General features: G+C 29.1%; 4 protein-coding genes across 5 annotated transcripts; 2 read left to right on the top strand and 2 right to left on the bottom strand.

Moving 5' to 3' along the window:
* The first annotated feature begins 665 nt into the window (after positions 1–665).
* LOC124936226 (chaperone protein dnaJ 16-like) lies at positions 666–5,510 on the top strand. The gene is made up of 11 exons (XM_047476709.1): positions 666–990; positions 1,928–2,051; positions 2,518–2,600; positions 2,703–2,814; positions 2,897–3,001; positions 3,609–3,659; positions 3,820–3,909; positions 4,004–4,112; positions 4,198–4,346; positions 4,887–4,940; positions 5,108–5,510. Exons 1-11 carry the CDS (start codon positions 854–856, stop codon positions 5,321–5,323), a joined length of 1,230 nt encoding a protein of 409 aa, XP_047332665.1. The 5' UTR covers positions 666–853; the 3' UTR covers positions 5,324–5,510.
* A 14-nt stretch (positions 5,511–5,524) lies between these two features.
* Positions 5,525–6,942, bottom strand: LOC124936228 (peroxidase 41-like). Its single transcript, XM_047476710.1, has one exon. The coding sequence runs from the start codon at positions 6,743–6,745 to the stop codon at positions 5,714–5,716; it is 1,032 nt and encodes a 343-aa protein (XP_047332666.1). The 5' UTR covers positions 6,746–6,942; the 3' UTR covers positions 5,525–5,713.
* Positions 6,943–8,777: 1,835 nt separating this feature from the next.
* LOC124933903 (NLR family CARD domain-containing protein 3-like) lies at positions 8,778–13,808 on the top strand. 2 transcript variants are annotated; one of them, XM_047474344.1, is made up of 18 exons: positions 8,778–8,950; positions 9,031–9,286; positions 9,398–9,610; positions 9,676–9,734; positions 9,963–10,100; positions 10,195–10,269; positions 10,350–10,433; positions 10,535–10,596; positions 10,752–10,821; positions 11,783–11,858; positions 11,972–12,102; positions 12,574–12,633; positions 12,701–12,775; positions 12,858–12,962; positions 13,046–13,141; positions 13,219–13,299; positions 13,397–13,498; positions 13,586–13,808. In XM_047474344.1, the coding sequence occupies exons 1-18, from the start codon at positions 8,909–8,911 to the stop codon at positions 13,652–13,654; spliced, it is 1,794 nt and encodes a 597-aa protein (XP_047330300.1). In that variant the 5' UTR covers positions 8,778–8,908; the 3' UTR covers positions 13,655–13,808. The 2 variants fall into 2 exon arrangements, with proteins under 2 accessions (XP_047330300.1, XP_047330301.1); XM_047474345.1 differs by lacking the exon at positions 8,778–8,950 and having other exon boundaries at positions 9,151–9,286; positions 9,391–9,610.
* A 648-nt stretch (positions 13,809–14,456) lies between these two features.
* LOC124937086 lies at positions 14,457–15,244 on the bottom strand. The gene is made up of 2 exons (XM_047477598.1): positions 14,923–15,244; positions 14,457–14,801 (listed from the first exon to the last, which is right to left on the bottom strand). Exons 1-2 carry the CDS (start codon positions 15,194–15,196, stop codon positions 14,566–14,568), a joined length of 510 nt encoding a protein of 169 aa, XP_047333554.1. The 5' UTR covers positions 15,197–15,244; the 3' UTR covers positions 14,457–14,565.
* Positions 15,245–21,969: the final 6,725 nt, after the last annotated feature.

Here is a 21,969-nt window from a genome sequence, read left to right on the forward strand (position 1 = left end):
TCAATTTGATAGAGCAATGTCACAAAAAATTATCAGATTCCGATAAAAACAAATTGACAAGAGAAATTTAAAGATTTTTAAAAATAATTATAGTGTAGAACTTTTTTTTTACTCTTAGAAAGTATTTAAATCAGGTTTTTTTACTGCATGATGTGTGAATATTCGAACTCACAATTATAAGACATGAGTTATTAATGCTTTAATACTAACTAGTCTCCACTTAAATCAGTTCTATTAATTTTTAATTTTCTTAAATTAATCATATTAAACTGATGAAAAATAATGAGAGTGTAAATTAATTAAATGAAAATTCAAAATAAAATTTTAAAATTTCTTATAAAACATTAAATTGTCGGCTTTTATATGAGTACATAAATATTATTATGTCTCAGTCTCGATTTGTTCCAAACAAGACAATTCAATTTAGTTACCACAAAACAGTTTCAAATTGCTACCTTATTTACGACTATTCAAAAATCGGGACAATTTTAATTGAAAATGATAAGTACCCATAAAACAATATTTATTATCAAAATAAAAATAATAAAAAATAAGTTATTTTATTAAAATAATATTTGTCCAAACCCTAGTTCATGGTTTGTAAATTACTATATAAGTTATTTTATTTTTATAAAATATAATAGTGTTGAAAAAATAAATTTGAATTTTTTTCAACACAAATCAGTCTCTCTCTATATCTATTAAGGGTTTTTCAAGACTATCGATTTTGATCCAAATTAACAACTATTGGATGGTTCTTCAGACGGGTTTGTTAGATTCGCTTCAATTGACGACCTTTTCACTGTTCTTTCCATTTTCAAGGTATTCAGATTTGTGAATTTGAACCAAGAAGATGCCTATTCATCGTTCAAAATCAGATAAACAAGATTCGACGAAACCGACTCGCCGAGATCCCTATGAAGTTCTTGGTATCTCCAGGAATGCTACTGATCAGGAAATCAAAACCGCTTACCGCAAAATGGCTCTCAAGTACGTTTCTGTATTGTTTATGAATTTATAATGGTTTTTGTAAGCTTGCAACGACTAGTTTTTGTATTTGAGTTGTATTTACCCGTATGTTGAGGACTTTCCTTGTTGCCTCTGCGGATTTGAACTGATAGCGATAGAGATAGAGAAACAGCTGATAGTAGAGTGACAGCACTAGCTGTTCTTGAACCTATCTCTAGCTTCTTGTTCTGGTAAATTGGTGAAATAGATTGAAATGTGTACTTAGATCAGAGTTATTGACTAGATGACAAGAAGGGAAATCACTAAAAAGTTTTTAGGCAACAATCAAAGTGCAGCATCAAATAATGATTACAGAAACTTGTTTCTTTGTGTATGCAGCAGTTGGTTGATTTTGAATTATATAGTTCCTTATTGTGGATGATTATCCTTTAGGAATTGTCAATTTTTTTATTTGTAAATTTGGATTTTGAACAGTTTGACATTAATTTATCCATTTCTTATTTCAAGCCCAGATTTTCTTACTTTGGTTGATCACCTAGGCTTAGTGTCTGTATTTTATACCCTTATTTGTAGCTGTTGTTCATAATCGGTTTATAGTGAAGGCTGATTCTTCTTTACGAATTCATGTTGATTGGAACTGTTGAACATTATGTAGAATGATTGATTAGTGTATGAGATACCGGTCTTATTTTTAGTCAGATTTATGGTTTATAATCGGATAGTTTGAATTTTTTTTCTTGATTTATGTTGGTCTTTTTATGATGATAAATTTTGATGACAAGTAGATCTCATTTGTGTTCTAAGAGATAAAGATGGAAAATGGCGAAGTTGAGTTTTTTGTTGTCTACTTATGTTTTGAGCTTGCTAGTAGTGTTAACAACAATTAAAGTAAATGCAACCCTTTACTGGAGTCTGGAAGATGTAAATGTTGATAAGCATCTTCTTCATGTTATATTAGGTATCATCCGGATAAAAATGCAAATGATACAGAAGCAGCTGATAAGTTTAATGAGGTTACATTTTCAAACAATATTTTGTCTGATCCAGAAAAGCGTCGCCAGTATGACGAGGCTGGTTTTGAGGTAAGATGTTTGGATTGAAGAAGGTGAATTCGGTAGTTCCACTAAAAGCTTAGTTATTAGAAAAAAAAAAAAAATTAGCGTGAACTTTGTTGCTTTATTTCCTACACAATTTTTTTTAGATCATAATCCAAATTATAGTGTAATTTTTTGTTTCATTTGGTATAAAGATTTTATTTTACTTTTTCTAGATCATGATCAGATTGTGGTTTGGATCATGATCCTGCTATAACATTGTGATTTTGTGCAAACTAACAAATATAGATTTTTCAGGATCATGATCAACATGAAAAAAGTTGATATCAAACAAGTGAACAACCCACCTAAGTCTTACTGACACTATTTTCATGCCACAAATTTGAAATTGAATTTTTTTTTCTTGATATGTGTTTCATAGAGGGTTTTTTCTTATTTAATAATTTTTAGTCATATTATACTTTGTTAATGGAAAATATTATGATATTATCAGGCTGTTGAATCAGGGAGCCAAGAATTGGAGCTTGATCTTTCGAGTTTGGGTACTGTAAACACCGTGTTTGCAGCACTTTTTAGGTTAGTACATATTGCAACAGCATTCTCATCATTTTATGCTTATATTTTTAGTTGTTGAATAAGAGTATCTACTAGCTTACTCTATTGTCTATTTTTGTAAAGTAAACTTGGCGTTCCTATCAAAACCACTATATCTGCTGCTGTGCTAGAGGAAGCGTTAAATGGCAAGGCCGAGATTTTCCCTCTTGATCTGGGCAATCCTTTGGTTAAAAAGGTAAATTAATATTATTTTATGTTTTTCCATTTGGTATGACTTTTGGTTCAAGATGCTTAGACTTTCATGCCTCTTTTAACAGGTTGAGAAACAGTGTGCTCACTTTTATTCTGTCAGCATAACAGAGGAAGAAGCAAGTTCAGGGTTTGTATGCCATGTCAAATCTTCTGATAAAAGCAAGTTTAAGGTATGTACCTGTCATTCATGAAGTGTACAATACTTGAATTCTGATAAAAGCAAGTTTAAGGTATGTTTAAGGGAGTCTCTCTCGAGTTTCAGGCTAAAAAATGAAATAAACTGCAATCCTTCCAAATTATGTACACAACTACACCTCACAAGCATTTGCATTCATAGGAGAAATTTTATCACTATATACAATTATTTTTGGTCATACAATTTCAATGTAGAGACCGATATTGAACATGCAACTGTGAGTGCTATGGTTCTACGCCTTTTCCTGTTCGTAACTAAACGATTATCGGGTTGCAGATCAAACCTTTTTCCAATATTATAGGAGTCATTCAAACATTTTCTTGTTATAGGTTTTAAAAATTGAAACTAATTACCCAGCTAGCTTAACACATTTTTTCACTTGTCCCTCCACCATCAGCATTCTCTTTAAGATATTCTAAATTTTTTCTTCTTTCCTAAAAGTATATCCTGACCTGGAGGAAAGTCAATTTACAGTATATATGGATCTTGGCATGTTCTAAAATTTTGGCCATTCGATCTTTATGCATCATCGGATTAATGCATTAAAAATTTTCTTACAAGAATCTTTTTATTCTTTGTAGCTATTATACTTTGATGTGGACGAAAATGGAGGATTGAGCCTTGCACTACAGGTATATACTTCTCTTTCAAAATTGTGCTATTTTGTCTCTATATGAGAATTTTTTTTCCGATCAGCTATCTCAACATAGATTGAACTGATAGCAGTCAAGTAAAGCAAATGCTAGATTTTCTTCTTCTGTAAATTGATCTTTTTTATTGGAACTTATGCAGGAAGATAGTGCAAAAAATGGAAAGGTGACTTCAGCAGGGATGTATTTTCTTGGTTTCCCTGTTTATAGGTTGGACTATGCAGCTACCTCTGTGAGTTGAGCTCTTTCTATATTAATCTATTAATGGAAAAGCAACTTTTTTTTTCTTATAAATGTTCTTTTGTTATATATAATGCTGATTTCAGATGGAAGCTACAAATGATCCAGATAAAGCCTTCTTCAAGAAGTTAGATGGATTCCAACCATGTGAGATAACTGAATTAAAAGCCGGGAACCATGTTTTTGCTGTTTATGGTAATTTTTAATTTTTTTTTTCAAGTTCTCAATCAATTTTTGTGGATGAACCTGTTAATAAATTCCCGTATACTATTTTCATCAGGTGATAATTTTTTTAAGAGTGCGAGCTACACGATTGAAGCCCTTTGTGCTGAATCGTGTAAAGAAGCAAAAGAGAATCTTAGAGATGTAGAATCCCAAATCTTAGAGAAAAGGGCAGAGCTTTCGAAGTTTGAAACTGAATACAAAGAGGTTGGATGCTCCCGCCTTTGACCTTTGTCACTCAACTAATATGATTATTTTCATTTTACTTATTTGATAGTATATCTGTAATAGTAGGATAAGGTTACTATGACAATTAATAGTGATTAGTAGAGTTCGTAGCTTATAAATAATAGAGTATGAGCTCATTTGATGTTAGGTTTTTCGGAATTTTTACAAAAACTTACATATCACATCTTTTTTCTTTTCAACCAAACATTCACTCAATTCATCAACTACACTCAATTCATCAACTAAAATACTCTTACTTTTATTTTTATGAAATTTAAATTTTGAAACAAAAAAGACATTATAGTAATTCAACTAAATAAAAACCCAAATAACCTACTTTTTCATCAAACAAATTTTTTTCCCAAAAATCCTAAATAATCAAACATCAAACAAGCTCTATGTATTATTTAGAGTTATGAATGAAATAGTGTTGAATCTGGCAACATCTACATATCTTCTTCTACAAATTCTTGGTCTCTAGGCTGGTTTGTAATAAATAGTTGGTGATATTGCTAACAGGTCCTGCAACGGTTCACAGAGATGACGAGCAGATATGCAAATGAAATGCAGGCAGTAAGTTAAATATCCTGTTCTTGTTTTACAGTTATTGTATTAACTCTTCCATTTTTAAACTTTAGGGACAAATAGATAATTTCTTTCTTGTTTTCGACGCTTTCTTTTATGAGTAGAGGATAAATGAAGAACATTTTTTTCAATGATGTTTGTCTGTAATTGTGCAGATTGATGAGCTTCTTAATAATTGGAATGATATACATGCTTCATATAAAGTCGTTCCACCACTGAAAAGGAGCTGCAGTAAAACCAAGAGTAGGAGCGAATCCAATGAGGTCGAGATTGAAGACAAAGACACAGAACCTACTAAGACGAGGGATAGACCAAAGAAGAAAAGATGGTATAATCTTCACCTCAAAATGGAAAAGCATAGGCCTTGCTAGAAAAAAAGATAAGTCTTCTACCCTCGGCTTTGTGCTATGTTTTGTTCTACATGATTTTTTTTTTGTCTTTGTAGTTATACTCATGTCTGATACCATTGCCAAATTCGGGATGGTTGAATATTTTGATCCATTTAAGCTTAAATGGTGTAATAATAGAAGAAAGTTTATAAATATGTAGTTTCAGCCATTGTTGATTACTATATTTGGTTGGCTTCATAATAAAAGGCATAGCTGTATTTTGATAATAAAATTTACAATAAGACATGCCTACATCATATGCCTTTTTGCTCATATTCTATATGTTTCTCCCAACAATCAATGGATAATAAATATCCTCAACCTTTTCTTTTTGACCTTCTTCTTTACAACTTGTTGACTCTTGTTAATTTATTATGCTCCTTTAGATGAATTAAGACCTTTGGTGACAATCAATTGGTTGAATGTGTCACACCTATGTCTTATCTCTCCCTCTTTTCCTGTCTTAACCTCGGTCACGCTCACTTTCTTCATCGCGTTCGCGAAATCGTTGAAGAACGCGGTTTGATTGGCCGCGTACAACTCCACGAACTTTCGGGTCTTAGGATCGTTCAACAAGGCTTGGTCTGATTCTAGTAGCCCTAACCCATTAAGCAAGTTGACGTAGTACATGTTGTCGAACTTCCCGGGCGTTATCACGTCGTTGAAGGCCGCCATTGTCGGGTCCTTGATGTAATCTGCGCAGAGCTGGCGGAGCCCGTCCCCATACCTCTTGTTGTACGCGGGGTCCGTTTGGGATGTGGCGCTAAAGTTGAAGATCCTGTAGGCGAATTGGTCGCAATGGGAGAAACCGATTGTGTGGGCCCCGGATAGGGCAACTAGTTCTTGGATTGTTAGCCCTTTGGACCCAAACATTGTTACGAGCCGGGGCAACGAGGTGTTTGCCCTTGCGACTGACGCCTCAACCTCGGAGGCTAGGGAGACTAGGCCGTCCTTACGGCCTAGATTAACCTCGTAGAAGGGCCCTCCGACCATTGTGATTAGGTCTCGAGTGGCGACTGAGAGTATGTCCGAGCATGATACGACCCCGGGGCACTCGAGCTCGAGGGAGGTTTTCGCGCGGATAACTACGTCGAAGCCATCTCCCGAGAGGGAGGCGTTGATGTCGTGGTCGCGTTCGGCTTTGTTGAAGTCGTTGGAGGCGATCAAGAGGGAGGCGTCGCAGCCTCGGACCATGCAATCGTGGAAGTACAAACGGAGGATAGCGGCGGCTGTTGTGGGGGTGGCGATTTGCCTCTCGGAGATTATGCGGGTGACTATTTCGTGGAATTTAGGGCATGTCTTGTTGTAATAATCGACGCTTAGATTGGATTCGACCGAGGGGACTAGGAATAGTGTTGTTGATAGACATTGTAGGAGGATTAGGAGTAAAGGGAAGAGAGCCATGTTGTTGTTGGCCAAAAGGTGATGGGGAACAAGGAAGAGTTTGTTTCCTTTTGGTTGCCTTATTGGGGCTTGAGTTTGCTATTTGATTGGGAGATACAATCTTGTGAATGAGAGAAAATTAAGGAGACATGCATGCAAACTTGGAAACCTTATTTTAGCTCATTTGCTCTCTAAAAATAGAAGGGTAATAGTTTGTTTATTTGAAATTAGAAATGTAGGAATTTAGTTACTATTTTTGTGCAATTTTAATGAGTGGAGAAAGAAATTAAATACATATGAGTATGCATTTTATTATATATATATATATATATATATATATATATATATATATATATATATATATATGGTTTTGGAACTCACAATTTTGTAGGTCTTTCACTGGATGTTTTGTTTTTATGATTTTATTTATTTACTTGACTCTCTAGTTTTTATTAAAAGTCATGATAATAAAATGTATTTTTAAAAAATAAGTTAGAGAATAAACATCTTCTATTGGATTATCTTGTTCGATACTGGAATGTTAGTAATACAAGATTTGTTTATGGTTGTTTTGGTTGGTTAAATTCGATTTTGTTATTTATTTTATAAATTGGTTCACCAACTGATATTGGTATGGATTTTACTTATTTTACAGGGACTAGCTGGTTAACCTGAATTATTAAATAAAATTCATTAATTGAAAGAGTCCACATTTATATTAAAAAAAAAATAATTAAATGAAGACTTAAGTTAAATTAAAAGAAAAACTAAGTGAAATTTTTTATATTTTTTTCAAAACTTGTTTTATTTCGTCTTCTTATTCATATTATATTATATTATGTTATTACATATAGATTATTAAATATTATAATATATTTAATATTTATAAAATATCTAATATAAATTATAAAAAATATATAAATTATTAAATATTATAATATATTTAATATTTACAAAATAACTAATATAAATTATAAACGATAAAATATAAATATATAATTAAATTATTATTAATTTATTTAATCGGTAGAAAAATAGTTCAACTAAAATCAATTTATTTATCTATTTTTCAGTTTTTGAACCACCTTATAAGTGTCTCTAACACTAGATAGTAAATGTTTGAATTATTTTAAAAAATTGGTTATTTGAGAGCTAATTTTTAAAATAAAATAAATTATTTTATTATTTCAATTAATAAATTAAATAATAAAATTAATAATAATGTATTTTATTATATAAATACTAAAATATATATATATATATATATATATATATATATATATATATATATATATATATATATATATATATATATATAACAAAGCCTTGCACAAACTATTTATAATTTAATTTTTTTTTATTTAACTTATATTTTCTAAACACTTTAATGAGTTTAATCAAAACTATCCTATAACAACTTTCCAATAGAATTAAAATTAACAACAAATCTATTTAAAGAAGAAAATAAATTTATTAAAAGTTAGGCATGATTTGATTTTGGGTTATTCAAATAATTAAAAAAAAAAAAAAACATCACTCCATCTTTTTAGTTTTTATCATCTATAAAATCAATTAAATTAATTCATTACTAAAATTCTTTATATTTTAAATTATTATTATATATTTTATTTATATATATCAACATTCTTTAACTTTTTTTTATAAAAAAAATAATAATAATTTTCACATTCTCAAAATAATCACTGATTATATTTTTTCATTCTCTAATAACCCAATCAAAAAAATATTTTTAGAGTTATAGATTTAAATATGTGCAATAAATTTATTATAAATGATTTGTTAATAATGAGTTGATTTTATCATAAAGTTCTTTACCATTTTTTTTTCTTTTGAGTATACCTAATAAATTCATAATTTCAGTATTTTACAATAATTCAATTAGTAATTTTTTCAACCCTAATCAATACCAAACAATTTTTTAATAATTTACTATATATTCAAACAAATTGGTTAACATTTACTGAAATAATTAATTAATTAAAAAAAAGGTCCAATCTTTTCAATGTTTGAATCTATGCGTCTGCAAAATAGAATCTTCTCAAAACTCCGAAATCGCCGCTCGAATGTTCTATCTATCTTCTTCTTCTCTGTAACTAATCCAATCCATTGAAACCAAGAAATTCTACTAAATATCTCATTGGTATACAACGCAAAAACCCTCTTATGGGCACCTCTTCAGCGCTCTCCTTCTGCTCTAATACTAATGTAAACAAATCCCTTCTTCTATTTCATTCCCTGTTATCATCTCAGTATGAAATTATAATCTAACTTCATTCACTGCGCAGGTTTTACTCCGACCTGGAATACCCATTTCCCGTACATCTATTTGTCCACCTAATCTTCCATTTCTTGTTAAAGACCCACATTTTGTTAATAGAAAGATTCCCATGTTGAAAATCTTTCAAGTGAGATCAGATTCTGCCGGACCCAAGCGGAAGGTTTACAGACAGTCGCAAACTCAAGGACCCTTATCCTCTGTTCCTGTTAAGGATATTGCTTCTTTCATTATTCCTGCTGGCGCCTTTGTTGTAGCCACTTTTGGTAGTAGTGCTTATTGTTTGTCTTGATTAATAGTTAATAACTTAATACCCATTTCATTGTTAAGAGGATTATGATCCTGAACTGGAACTAAGTTATTTCTTTAGTTGACAGTTTTATGGAAATTGATGGAGAAACTCCTCCTTCCAAAGCCAGTGAAGACTTCATCATTAGAAGATAAGCCTTCTGGTAAAGGAATGAAGTGGTCAATTGCTCCTGGGACAAATTTGTTATCGGGTTTTGGGGCGAAGATTGAAAGGGAATCTAAGCTGAAACTGAATGAGTTTTCTAAAGAGATTAGGGTATTTACAAGTGTTGATATGTCAGGTAATATAACTTCATGTTAGGATGTTGTAATTGTAGAAACTTATTATATGGGAATGTTTTGACAGGTCGTAACTTTGGAGATGAAGGATTGTTTTTTCTTGCTGAGAGCTTAGCCTATAATCAGGTTTTGTTTCTTTCCATTTTTATGAAAACCAAACTTTATTTATGTTTCTAGATGTAGATCGAGAAACAAAAACAAATTTACTGAAAATGAGATTAAGTTCTTATGGAGGTTGATCTTGATATGATTCAATTTACTCTTGATTAAACACTAGTTAGCTTCCAATCATATAGATTAAGAAGTGTATATAGAAAAATTTTAAGAACTTTTGGTGTATCTTCCACTTTGCAGACAGCTGAGGAAGTCAATTTCACTGCTAATGGGATAACGGCAGATGGTATTAAAGCATTTGATGGTGTTCTTCAGTCAAACATTGCGTTAAAGACTCTTAACTTATCTGGAAATCCCTTTGGAGATGAAGGTGCTAAGGTCAGTTTAAATTTTTTAAGATCTTTTTAGGCTTCAATTTTATTTAGCAGACTGGTTTTTGATATTGTAAAACTTGCATATTTCTTGTTTTCAGTGTTTATCTGAGATACTAAAGAATAATAGTGGGATTCAAATGCTTCAACTGAATAGCACAGACATAGGAGATGAGGTAAGCTTTCATAGTTACCTTTAGCATATGTTCAAATAATTTCGTAATCATGTGGCTTGTTTGGGCTGACTCTATTTCAGGGAGCCAAGGCTATTTCTGACATGTTGAAGATCAATTCAACCTTACTTATTCTGGAACTTAACAACAATATAATTGATTTTTCTGTATGCTGCTGAATCTATAATCTTTTAGCCTTTTTCTCAAATGGTTTATGATGAATTATAATTCGTTTTCTTTTATATATACATTTGAAAATTGAAAGTAGGGGTTCCAAAGTATTGCTGCAGCTCTTCTGGAAAACAATACACTGCAATCTTTGTCTCTGACGTAAGACCTCATGATACTATAAAGTTGAAAAATTCTTTCTTACCTTAACAATTAGCTGTATTTCAGTTGTTTCTTTATCCATAGAGTGTTCCAAAAAAATTATATTGTTATTAACATTTTTTTTCATGAATTCATTGCTTCTTATTTTCGTTTAGTGGCAATTATGGTGGTCCTCTGGGGGCTTCTGCACTGGCAAAAGGGCTGGAGGGAAACAAAACATTGAGGGTAAGTTCTTGTTTGATGTTTTTTTTTTTGTATGCATGGATGAAAAATGTGATTTAGCTTGTAATAGAAAGAAGTGAGAAACGAAGGAACCATGTTAAGATAGGCAGTTACAGACTCTTTTTGGAGCGAAATTTGACATAGAAGGGAAATTCTGACTTCAACTAATTTTTAGTATATCTACTAATGAAAGGACACAACCATTTATACTACTTAACCTAAAACTAATATCATAAGAGATTGCCCAATGCCCAATTTCTTTAAAATATATGATGTTTATTTTGGATTGAAGAAAGTATTTTTTGTTGTGTCAAATGACCTTACTATGAGATATGAAACATATATAGATATAAAGCTAATGCAAAAAAAATGGTATTGATAGGTTTATTTTTAAAAATATTGGAAAGGCAAGAGCCTTGTGTTAATAAATGAAGAAGCTCTTTGGCAAGTTCATTCGGTTAAGTATTTCAACCAAAAAAGCAAAAAGACTTTCAACATATTTATAGCTAAAACAAGCCAAATAGATGAAGGAAACATAAAAGATAAGAAAGGTACCCACCCAAGGTAGCTCAAATTATAAGAATATTTAACTAAGATTTGAGGTATCAGGTTCGATTCCCACTTGATTGAAGTGGAGGGTCAAGGCGGTGGAATGTTGTACAAGTCAATTTCTCAGATTTGCCCAATCAACACAAGGGGTGAAATAGAGGCGTTGAGTCTTGATGAGTTTGATAGATTTATTTTATGATTGGTTGATTTTAGTAGAAGGTCTGATCCGCCTTTTACTGATTAAATAGCAGCCCATTTCTTGATATGACGCTCCACCTATTTATAGGACCATAAGTTGCAACCTTCTTTTTGAAATTCAACTTTCCTCTAGATTAGATCTCAAGTTGCAAGCATGAATTTGTGTCAGAGAGACATTATACATGCCTTAAAATAAAATTATCATCATTATGTTTAGGTGCTCAATTTGAATGGGAATTCCATAGGAGATGAAGGTGTTCGAATTCTGATGTCTGGCTTATTTGAACGAAAAGGTTGGGTTTTAGTTGCTTTGAGGAACGTTTCTTTGAAGTAGGTTTTAAAGCAAGGCTCTATTTTTCATTTCCCCAAACTCAGCCTAATGTGGACAAACTAACTTCATTTTTAGGGAGAATACAGCATCTGGACATTGGAAACAATTCAATCAGTGTGAAAGGTGCTCATCGCGTTGCAGATTATGTTAAGAGAAGTAAGAGCTTGTTACTTTTGAATCTCTACATGAATGATATTGGAGATGAGGTATTGTTCTCCTCTTGAGAAAATTTTCCCCAATTATTTGATTGTGTTTTGTTTCTTGTTCTCCATCATATATATATACCCTATTCAGTTTATTGATGCCCGTTTGAAAACTACATTCTTTTTAGTAAAAATTGTAGTTGTAGCTCTATCCCATTGAGAATCTGCCAATTTATTTTCAGAAACAAATTTTCTCGTTTGATAAATAAAAAGTTGTTGACGGTGAGATCACAATTTCATTTAGCAAATGAAATAGTGGCTAGATTTGTGATTCACTCAATTTTGAGGAGCATATATATGTTGAGATACAGTACTTTCTACGATCCAGATCTAGATGAGAAAGTACCATTTCCGAATCTAAGAAATCTAACCCAAGAAAAATCTGATTCCAAACGTAAAGTTATGTCTTGCGAGTACCTTTATATGATTTTTTTCTCCAAGTTTTGTTTATTCTGGAACATAATTTTGTTTTAGGGAGCTGAGAAAATGGCAGAAGCTCTAAAGGAGAACCGGTCAGTTACAAACTTAGACCTGGTGAGTACAAACACTGCTCTTCATAAAGATTTGAACATCTCCATCATTTAACATCGATATTGTGCAGGGTGGCAATAATATTCATACGAGAGGAGCCATCGCTATTGCTCAAGTTTTGAAGGATAATAATGTTATCACCAATGTAAGTAATACGAGCTTTGTGTATATATATGTACTCGGACAAACTGGCTTTACCTCCTCCTCCCTTTACCCGTTTCTGTCAGTTAGAATTTGGATATAATCCCATCGGACCAGAAGGAGCCAAAGCTTTTGCAGACGTTCTGAAGTTTCATGGAAATGTAAAGGTTCTTAGTCTTGGTTGGTGTCAGGTAATGCACAAAAGAAAAAAGGATTGAAGTCATTAATACTTATTGGAATGAATCCTTAACTTTTTTTTCTTTTCTCGTGGCAGATTGGAGTAAAGGGTGCCGAGTACATTGCTGATTCTTTGAAATACAATTCGACTATATCAACTCTGGATTTACGGGCTAATGGACTTCGAGATGAGGTTTGCGAAGAAATGACTGAGTGAACTATCTTTTTTTTTATCATTTTTCGGCTTTGAGGTGATGACATATTTTACAGGGTGCAATGTTGCTTGCTCGGAGTTTGAAAGTTGTTAATGAAGTTTTGACCTCTCTCGATCTAGCGTTCAATGAAATCAGGGTTTGAACTTTGAATCTCGAATGCTTTGTTTGTTCTTGGATAATAATAACATTAGTTTCTCATGTTTCATATGATTTTTTTATTTAAATTAACATAGGATGAGGGAGCATTCTCAATTTCACAAGCACTTAAGGCTAACGAAGAGGTTAGACTTACGTCGTTAAATCTTGCTAGCAACTTGCTCACGAAACTCGGGAAGGTATGAACAAAGTTGGTTTTTACGTTTTTTTTGTTCTCTTTTTGGTGCGAAGTAACTCAAGTTTATTATTATGATTGTCCCATTCAGACTGCACTTACAGATGCTAGAGACCATGTGTTTGAAATGACGGAGAAGGAAATTGCCATCAATTTTTGAACAGTATTTAATTACCAAAAATTTCATTTGGTTTTTGTTTTGTGGAAGCCTTTGATTTTTCTTTTGAGGCAAAAGTTTGGTTTTGTAGTACAATTTTTATTATGCAGAAGTTTAGTTTTGTAGTACAATTTTTATAAGTGCAAAATTTTAGTTTTGACTTTATGATGATTATAATAATAATAATATTAAAAAGCACTAAAAATTTATAATTGTTTATTTTAGACTTTATTCTATAAATTAAGTTAGCAGGTTTCAATAGTTTGTTTGATGTAAGTTTTTTTATTGTTTTATTTATTTTTATGCATTTTTTTAGAAATTTTTATCACATGAAAATATATTTTATATATTTTTAAAATAATTTATATATATTAAAAATGATAAGAATTGATTATCTAAAAAAAAAAACGTTATAATAATAATATCTTAATTATAAGCCTGATGCGAGTATGATTCTTCAATCATATAATCTATTAAAAAAGAATTAGGATGAATCATATTAAAAAATATTGCAACTATATTTTTAATACTACACTACATGTCGTTCTAATGGGTCATTATTAATCCCATTATTTAAAGTAATATTAATACTTATATGAAGAATATAATTCAAATTTTATAAGCTTGTAAAATAGAAAATATGATATGCACATTTTTTCTTAGTTCTGTGATGAGTTAACCCGCAAATTAACAACATCAACATGCTAAAAAAAACATTTATTTGAAAAAACTTCATTAATATATATATATATATATTATATATATATATATATATATATATATAATTTATAAATAAACATTCTTTTATATGAATACAAGTTTTTTTTATTGATAAAAGTGGTGGCTCAATTCTCAAAAACTGGATGAATTAAGTTTTGGACAACTTTTTATTATGATCCAAAATATTGTACTAGCTAGCTACTTGGTGTTGAAGATGTGGTGGTGGATTCAGATATGGTTTGCAAAGAAGGCCGCCATGATCTTAACCTTCTCACGGCGGCGGCGGCGGCGGCGTTAGAAGAGGCTGCCGGTCTATTGTTTGATTCATTAATGGATTTCTCTCTCTGCGATTCAACAGATTCCTGCAGCTTCTTATTCTTCTTCTTCATTTCATCTGCTTGCTTCTTTGCCCGCACAACCTTCTTAACCTCTGTCAAAATCAATCTTAATTAAATGAATGAGTTATGCTAGCTATCTATCTTACTAAAAACAAATATAATAATTTTTTTTCAAATAATCCCTCCCATGATTGAAGATGTAATATTAATTACCTTGAGATGGAATGAGTCGATAAGCCCGGCCAAGAAGAAGGGTATCGGTTGGCCGGAGAAGATGAACTCTGGTAAACCTAATAATCTCTTCTTCTTGTTGTTGTTGTTGTTGTTGTTGGTCATTGGAAAGCAAAGGAATGATGAGAGATACGTAATAACCCGGGTTCATCTTCATAACTTCACTAGCACTCATCGTCCAATACATTCTATCTATTCTCCCATTCGGATGCTGTATCACCATTGCTGCTGCATCCACAGCCTGACAATTACCCATCTCTCTCTTCTCTCTCTCAAGAAAAAGAAAGATGATAATAAACAAAAATCAGATCTTTCTTTCTTTTTATTTATTTATTTATTTATGGCAAGTAAGCAAATTATAAATATATTGGGACAAGGGAATGGAAATTGTGGGATGGAGACTCATTTCCTTTCACATTCAATCGTCTATTCTTTCTTTATATTCTCACTATTCTAAAAAAAGTCTTCATTCTATAAGGTTTGTTTGATTTCGCTTATAATATATATATAGAAACAAGTCGGGAATAACACCCTACTATATGGAATTCAACCCTTGAACCCGTGACTTTTTGATTTCTTAAACGATCTCTCACCACTAGGTTGGGTTAATTGAACCCTTGAACCTGTCACTTTTTTATTTCTTAAACCATCTTTTACCACTAGGTTAGGTTAATTGAATCCTTGAACCTGTGATTTTTTTATTTCTTAAACCATCTCTTACCACTAGATAACCTTGATGAGTAATATAATTTCATATATTAAAATTCAACTATATAATATATAAGATTTTTTTTATATTTACCAGATTATAAACTAGGAAATAAATAAAATCAAAATGTATATGATCATCATTTAAGGAATAAGTTGGATAGTTTATAAGAAATAAGAATAATAAATTAGAATCAAATATAAAAAAAAAAGTTGAAAATTTACAACCAAAATAATTTTTATCCAATTTTTTTCTCCATATTTTTAATATCATTTATTATTAAAAAAAATTAATGGGACACATCCAAAAATTAGAAATGAGATGGGTATTTTTTTTTATTTTTTTTTAGAAATTCATACGTAAATAGTGAATTTTATAGTTAAAAAAAATAAATATTTGGAGTGGCTTAAGACTATCCACAGTAGGGTATCAAATTTTTTCATTTAATACTCTAATAACCACTTTTTAGCATATCCTACAGCAGAGTGTTATTCAAGGTATCAAAATTACTTTTTCACTTTCTCTCACTTGCACATCATTTATACATAATTTTATTTTTTTTAACCATAAACAATATTATTTATCACTTGGTAAATCAAACATACAAATATTATTTAAAACGAAGAAGAAAACAAACACTCTAAACATTGGTAATTTGTTAAGTAGTGTTTTTAAAACTCTAATCGAGAGTTTTAAAATAAAATTTTAAAACGATTGTTTCGCCTTTGAAGCTCTTCGAGAAATTCTTTTTGCCTTTTGAGTAAAGATTCTTCCAACTCCCATTGTTGTTGAATCTCTTCGAGATTGAAAGGGTCTTGGGGAATATCCATATGATGATATGAAGAAAGGTGATACAAACAAGGATGATAATATGGTGGAAAATTTTAGAAATTTTTTGGTGTCCAAATGACACAAACCAAGTCTCTATTTATAGATCTCGAAAAATAAAAAATAATGATATATATATATTTTTTTGGATCAATTATTATGCAAAAGTTTATTTAAAAAAGAAAACAAAAACAAAAAAGTAACCACCAACGCTGCCACTTGGCACGCTGTGATTGGGCCACATCAAATTTGGTTCCGTATCAAAATTTGATACCCATATTTTAACACTTAATTTTGATACTCTGCTGCACCATTTGATATTATTTTAACACTCATTTGATACCTTATTTGACACTCTACTGTGGATAGTCTAAGTCTACCTCAATTTATTCCGGACTATATGAATTAGATAAATAATATCAAATATATTTGATTGATTAACCAAACATGCCTAGGTAGCATGTTCTTCCTATATAATTATAAAGACATTTATTTTATGAGATAGAAAATAGAGAAAATTAAAACCCATCACATTAATGATCTTTGACTACAATTTGGCCCATCTAATTTGGGCGACTGCTAGTTTCCCGTAGATATAGTACAAATATTCAGTTGATCCAATTTTTTTATTATTTTTTATAAAAAAAATTATTAATTGAAGACTTTTTGCATGATTGATTAGATAATATCTTTAGTTATATTTAATAAAATAAAATATGTGTATTTTTAAATAAATAATGTAAATCACTTGTATAAGTTGTGATGCAAGAGTTCAAACAAAATCAAGTAATTAGAGAACTTAGATGTGTAGCAAAAAACCTTCATTACTTCATTGGAGTTCTTAAGATTATTGAAATTTTAAGTGAAAATAAAAATATTGACATTTGATTTTGTAGAATCTACTATGTTTATTTAAGAAATTTATTTTATTATAAATGATAATCAATATAAATATATATATATATATATATAGGAATTACGTGTAAAATCAATCTAAATAACTTTTACAATCTCAATTCTTTAAAAAAAATATATAAACTTTAAAAAAAAGTTGAAAGGTCAATCTTTTTTAATCCCTTTGATTAATTTTTTAGCATGAGAGGGTGCATTGTTTCTCTTTCCATCACTCAGATTTAAGTTGGTGTTATTTGTTCAGTCCGACATTCTATTTAGTCGGATCGGTTTTTTATGTTGACGATCTTTTCTCGAGTTCGTGTCTGTCCACTTCTTAGCATCAAAGAAGACAGAATAATTGGATATTGAGTTATTTTTCATTTTTTTAATAAGGAGTTTTTATATTTAATCTTTCATATGGCATCTTCTTAGTATCAAAGAAGACAGAATAATTGGATATTGAGTTATTTTTCATTTTTTTAATAAGGAGTTTTTATATTTAATCTTTCATATGGCATATGGAGAACTTTTACATTTATCTTCTCATTATTTGTATGAATTTTCACTATTTTGACCATATATACGTAGATTGTCCATTTTCATTTGACATGACATTTTTCGGCGTTACTTATCAACCCTCGACTAAAGATAATTTTAATTGTTGCTCTGTGATACGAAAACCAAAATAAGAATGAGGAAGAAAAAGATATCATAATGTAAGTCTATTATTCCTTGCATCATAGGTGTTGCTGCGTCTTGAGATCCTAATTGTGCGTCTTGAGATCCTAATTGTTCTGTTGCATCACAAGAAGCAATAGTACCAGCAGCTTCTTCATCCATCCGATTCTTTATCTTCTCCCGTACCGGGTGCTGGTGGAAAGCTTCCTTCCTTTGAAAATAGGAATTCGAGGCTAGATGCCGCTACTTATGAATCTTTGCTCAGAATATTTGATAAAGATTCTTCCGATACCGTTTTATTGCTTTAGCTACTTCAACACTCATCGTTAATGAACTCAAATAATTTTTTTTTATTTATGAATCTTTAACAAAATGAATGTTACTCGGATATTTTTTATTGGGAGTTTTATTTTTATAAAATATTTATATAATCATTTAATTATTTTAATTTTATAGATTTTATATTTTATTATTTATTAATTAATTTCTCATAATAAACAAAATATAGAATGAGGTGGTAAAAGAGTATATATATGTTAAATAAATAAATTAAAATGGACTATTGAGATTAGCTATCACTTGTTCAAACATGACCACTCAACATCTGTATTTAATGGCTGCTGTTTGATATTGGGTTATTTAGATTTTTTTTTATTGAGTTTTGTTTTTAAATAAAATATTTAATGAAAATGTAGGTTATTATTTGGTTAAATTATTATAATGTTTTAAATATTATATAATATATTTATATATATTAATATTTTAATTAACAAATTAAGTTATTGAATAATTGGAAAATAAAATAAAATATAATATATGTGTTTTAGTTTGCGTAATTCTAGGATTATTTTTAAACAATTTGAAACTTTGAAGAAAAAAAATGGTTTTTATTGAATTATTGGGGTGGGCAAATGATTAAAATATTTTAAAATGATTTTATTTTAATTGATGATGAATTATGGGATGAATAAATGATTGTTCATATAATATTGTTGATTTGAATTCATCAAACAAGCCCTAAGCCCTAAATGTTGGGCGGTTTATAATATATATTAATATCATTTGGACTTTTTGGTACACTTTTCATCTCATTTTTTTTATAATTAAGTTTATATAAATAAATCAGATAATATAAATGTCAAAATTTGATTAAAAATTATAATTGATTAAAAAGTAATACAAAATATTTATAAACATTTCAGAAAAATTTCAAACTATTAATTTTAGTTTATTAATCGTTTCATTTTGGTATGGTTATAAGTTATTAATCATAAATAAAAACTCTTGATTATCTAATATAACTAATTTGATTTTAAAATTTTTTAAGATGGAAACTATTAGTAGCTCAATAATAAAACACATGAACTCAATGTCATTAATTTGAGTTTTCATCATGCATTCTTAAAAAAATAAAATTTTAAAGAAATACTATCATAATTTTATCAATTTGAGAATTTCATAAATGAAATACTAGCATTTAGCCCGTGCATTTGCACGAGTAATAATATAAAAAACCGTGAAAAAAATTACGGATAACATTTTTAATTTTATTTTTAACCGTTTTAAATTTATGGGTGGGTCAACACATAATCCGACCCAAGTATCCATTTACTCAACATTATTATATATTAGTTAGTTAAAAAATTGAACTTATATTAATATTAAAACGTCCCACATTTATCAAATTTGGTGTTTGAATTTAATATATAAAGTCTTTGTACCCTAGTTGGTTAAAGAGTTGTACTTGTTTTGTTAGGTTGCAAGTTCGAAACATATCTCTAGCATTTTTAATTTTATTTTTAACCGTTTTAAATTTAAAAACGGGTAAACCCACAATCCGACCCAAGTATCCAAATTAACCACAGCTCTCAACCCGACAATCCGGACACTTTAAAAATTAAGCATCATTATATATATATATATAAATTTGAGAATTTCATAAATGAATGTATATTTATTAATCTAACATATGTTTTCTTGTTTAGTCATAAATGAATGTATGTTTCTTAATTTAAGATTTTTTTTTTCACATCTGAAAAAAAAAAATAAACTTTATTATTTTCTTTTCAACTTTTTTCTAAATATTTTCACACAACATAAATTGTTAAGACATTTAAACCTCATTTAAAATATTAAAAAGTTTATATCTAAAAAAAATACTTAATTTAAAATACAAATATATTTTAAATTGATAAATCATACACAAAATTATATAATTATTTAATTTGTAAAAATTAAATTCTAAATTTATCCCTATTATATTTCTTCAAATATTTTCTTAAATTAAGCATTTTTTTTAACGGTAGAAACTACCTTAATAAATTATATTTTAATATGTTATCAAATTGAAATAAAAGTTTATCAAATTTTGTTTTTTTATTTAATTTTAAATAGTAGTTTTATATAGTCAAAGGTGTAAGCTGGCGGTCTCACATTGAAATCAGTAGCCGAACTGCCACCCTTAGCCGCCGTATCTTGTACGCCGGACTCTCTCTCTCTCATTAAAAATAAAAATAAAAAAATTAACTCGTACAAAATATGTGAATTTCAAGAACAAAATATACACTCAATCGGTTATCTGATTTCTCGAATTTATGAGGTTTTTATTATATGAGGGTAAAATTTTGAGAAACAAATTATCTTAATTTTAATAAGGTTTTTTAATTAGAGAAAACGTTTATTAGTATAAATGTTTTTTTATTCTAACGTATTAATATTATTCTCTTTTTTTTAATTAATTTGTCACGTTTATAGATAAAATATTATTTAAAAATATTTTTGACCTATTTATTTTAAATAGAGTATTTTTTTCGTGACCTACACATTCTAATGTGATATGAGGAGAGATTTGATATTTGTTTTTTTTAGAACATTAGATTGACATAACATTCGTTAGGATATATCAATTTAAACATATTTGTGTTTTAAATTAATATTTGTTTGAGTTATACATTTTTTAAATTTTTGAATAGATTAAAAAATATGTAATTTGTTAGAATGGTTAAAAAAAGAGGGAATTGATATTTTTTAAAAATATGATAAATTAGTTAAGAAAAAAAAAAATTACATTAGAGTACAAAAACAAAATAAAAATCTCATGATAGTTCGAGTATGACAAAATTGAATATCCGAATCTTATTTACAAACGATCCAAATCTGAGCATTAAATAACAATTGAGTCAAAAAGAAGATTAATAAAGTTGTAAACACATTATTTACAAATTATGGATAAATATTCTTAAATATTTTAAAAACAATTTTGATTTATCAATTAGTAGTTTAATAATAATACTATTATCTTGGTTATCATCAAGATTTTTATTAACATTTTTTAAAATTATTTATATCCAAATTGCTAAAATTAACGTCTTTCAATTGTGTATAGATAACCACGAGTTAAGTGTATTAATACAATATTTATCCAAATAAATACATCACATCATTCATCGTTCATTTCATCAAATTATCAATAAATAAAAAACAAGATCTTAACAATATCTTTATTTTGACCAAATAACCTAAGGTTAGTTTGATCTTGGATTCTTTTAAAATATTTATGAGTTTAAAAAATTGTATAATAAAAAATAGCTAGGTTATTAAGATTTGTTTGGATAAATTATGAAAAGTTTTCATATTTAAAATTTAATAAAATCAAATTGAGAGTATTTTGATATTTTTTTTTTTGATAAATTAAGTAATTTGGTAATTAAAATAAAGTGATATGATAGCGTAATGTTATAAAATGTTAAAAAATAATTAAAATACCTAACATTTTAAATAAATAATTTATTATTTTTTTATAAAGAATTAATTATTATAAATTCAACCTAGAGCTACATATAACAAATCAGTAAATAAAATTTATAAAATTAAATTATCAATTTAATTTATTAATTAGTAAGTAAAATAATTTAACATTT

Source organism: Impatiens glandulifera, chromosome 4 (assembly GCF_907164915.1).
Source record: "Impatiens glandulifera chromosome 4, dImpGla2.1, whole genome shotgun sequence".
Lineage (NCBI taxonomy): Eukaryota > Viridiplantae > Streptophyta > Magnoliopsida > Ericales > Balsaminaceae > Impatiens > Impatiens glandulifera.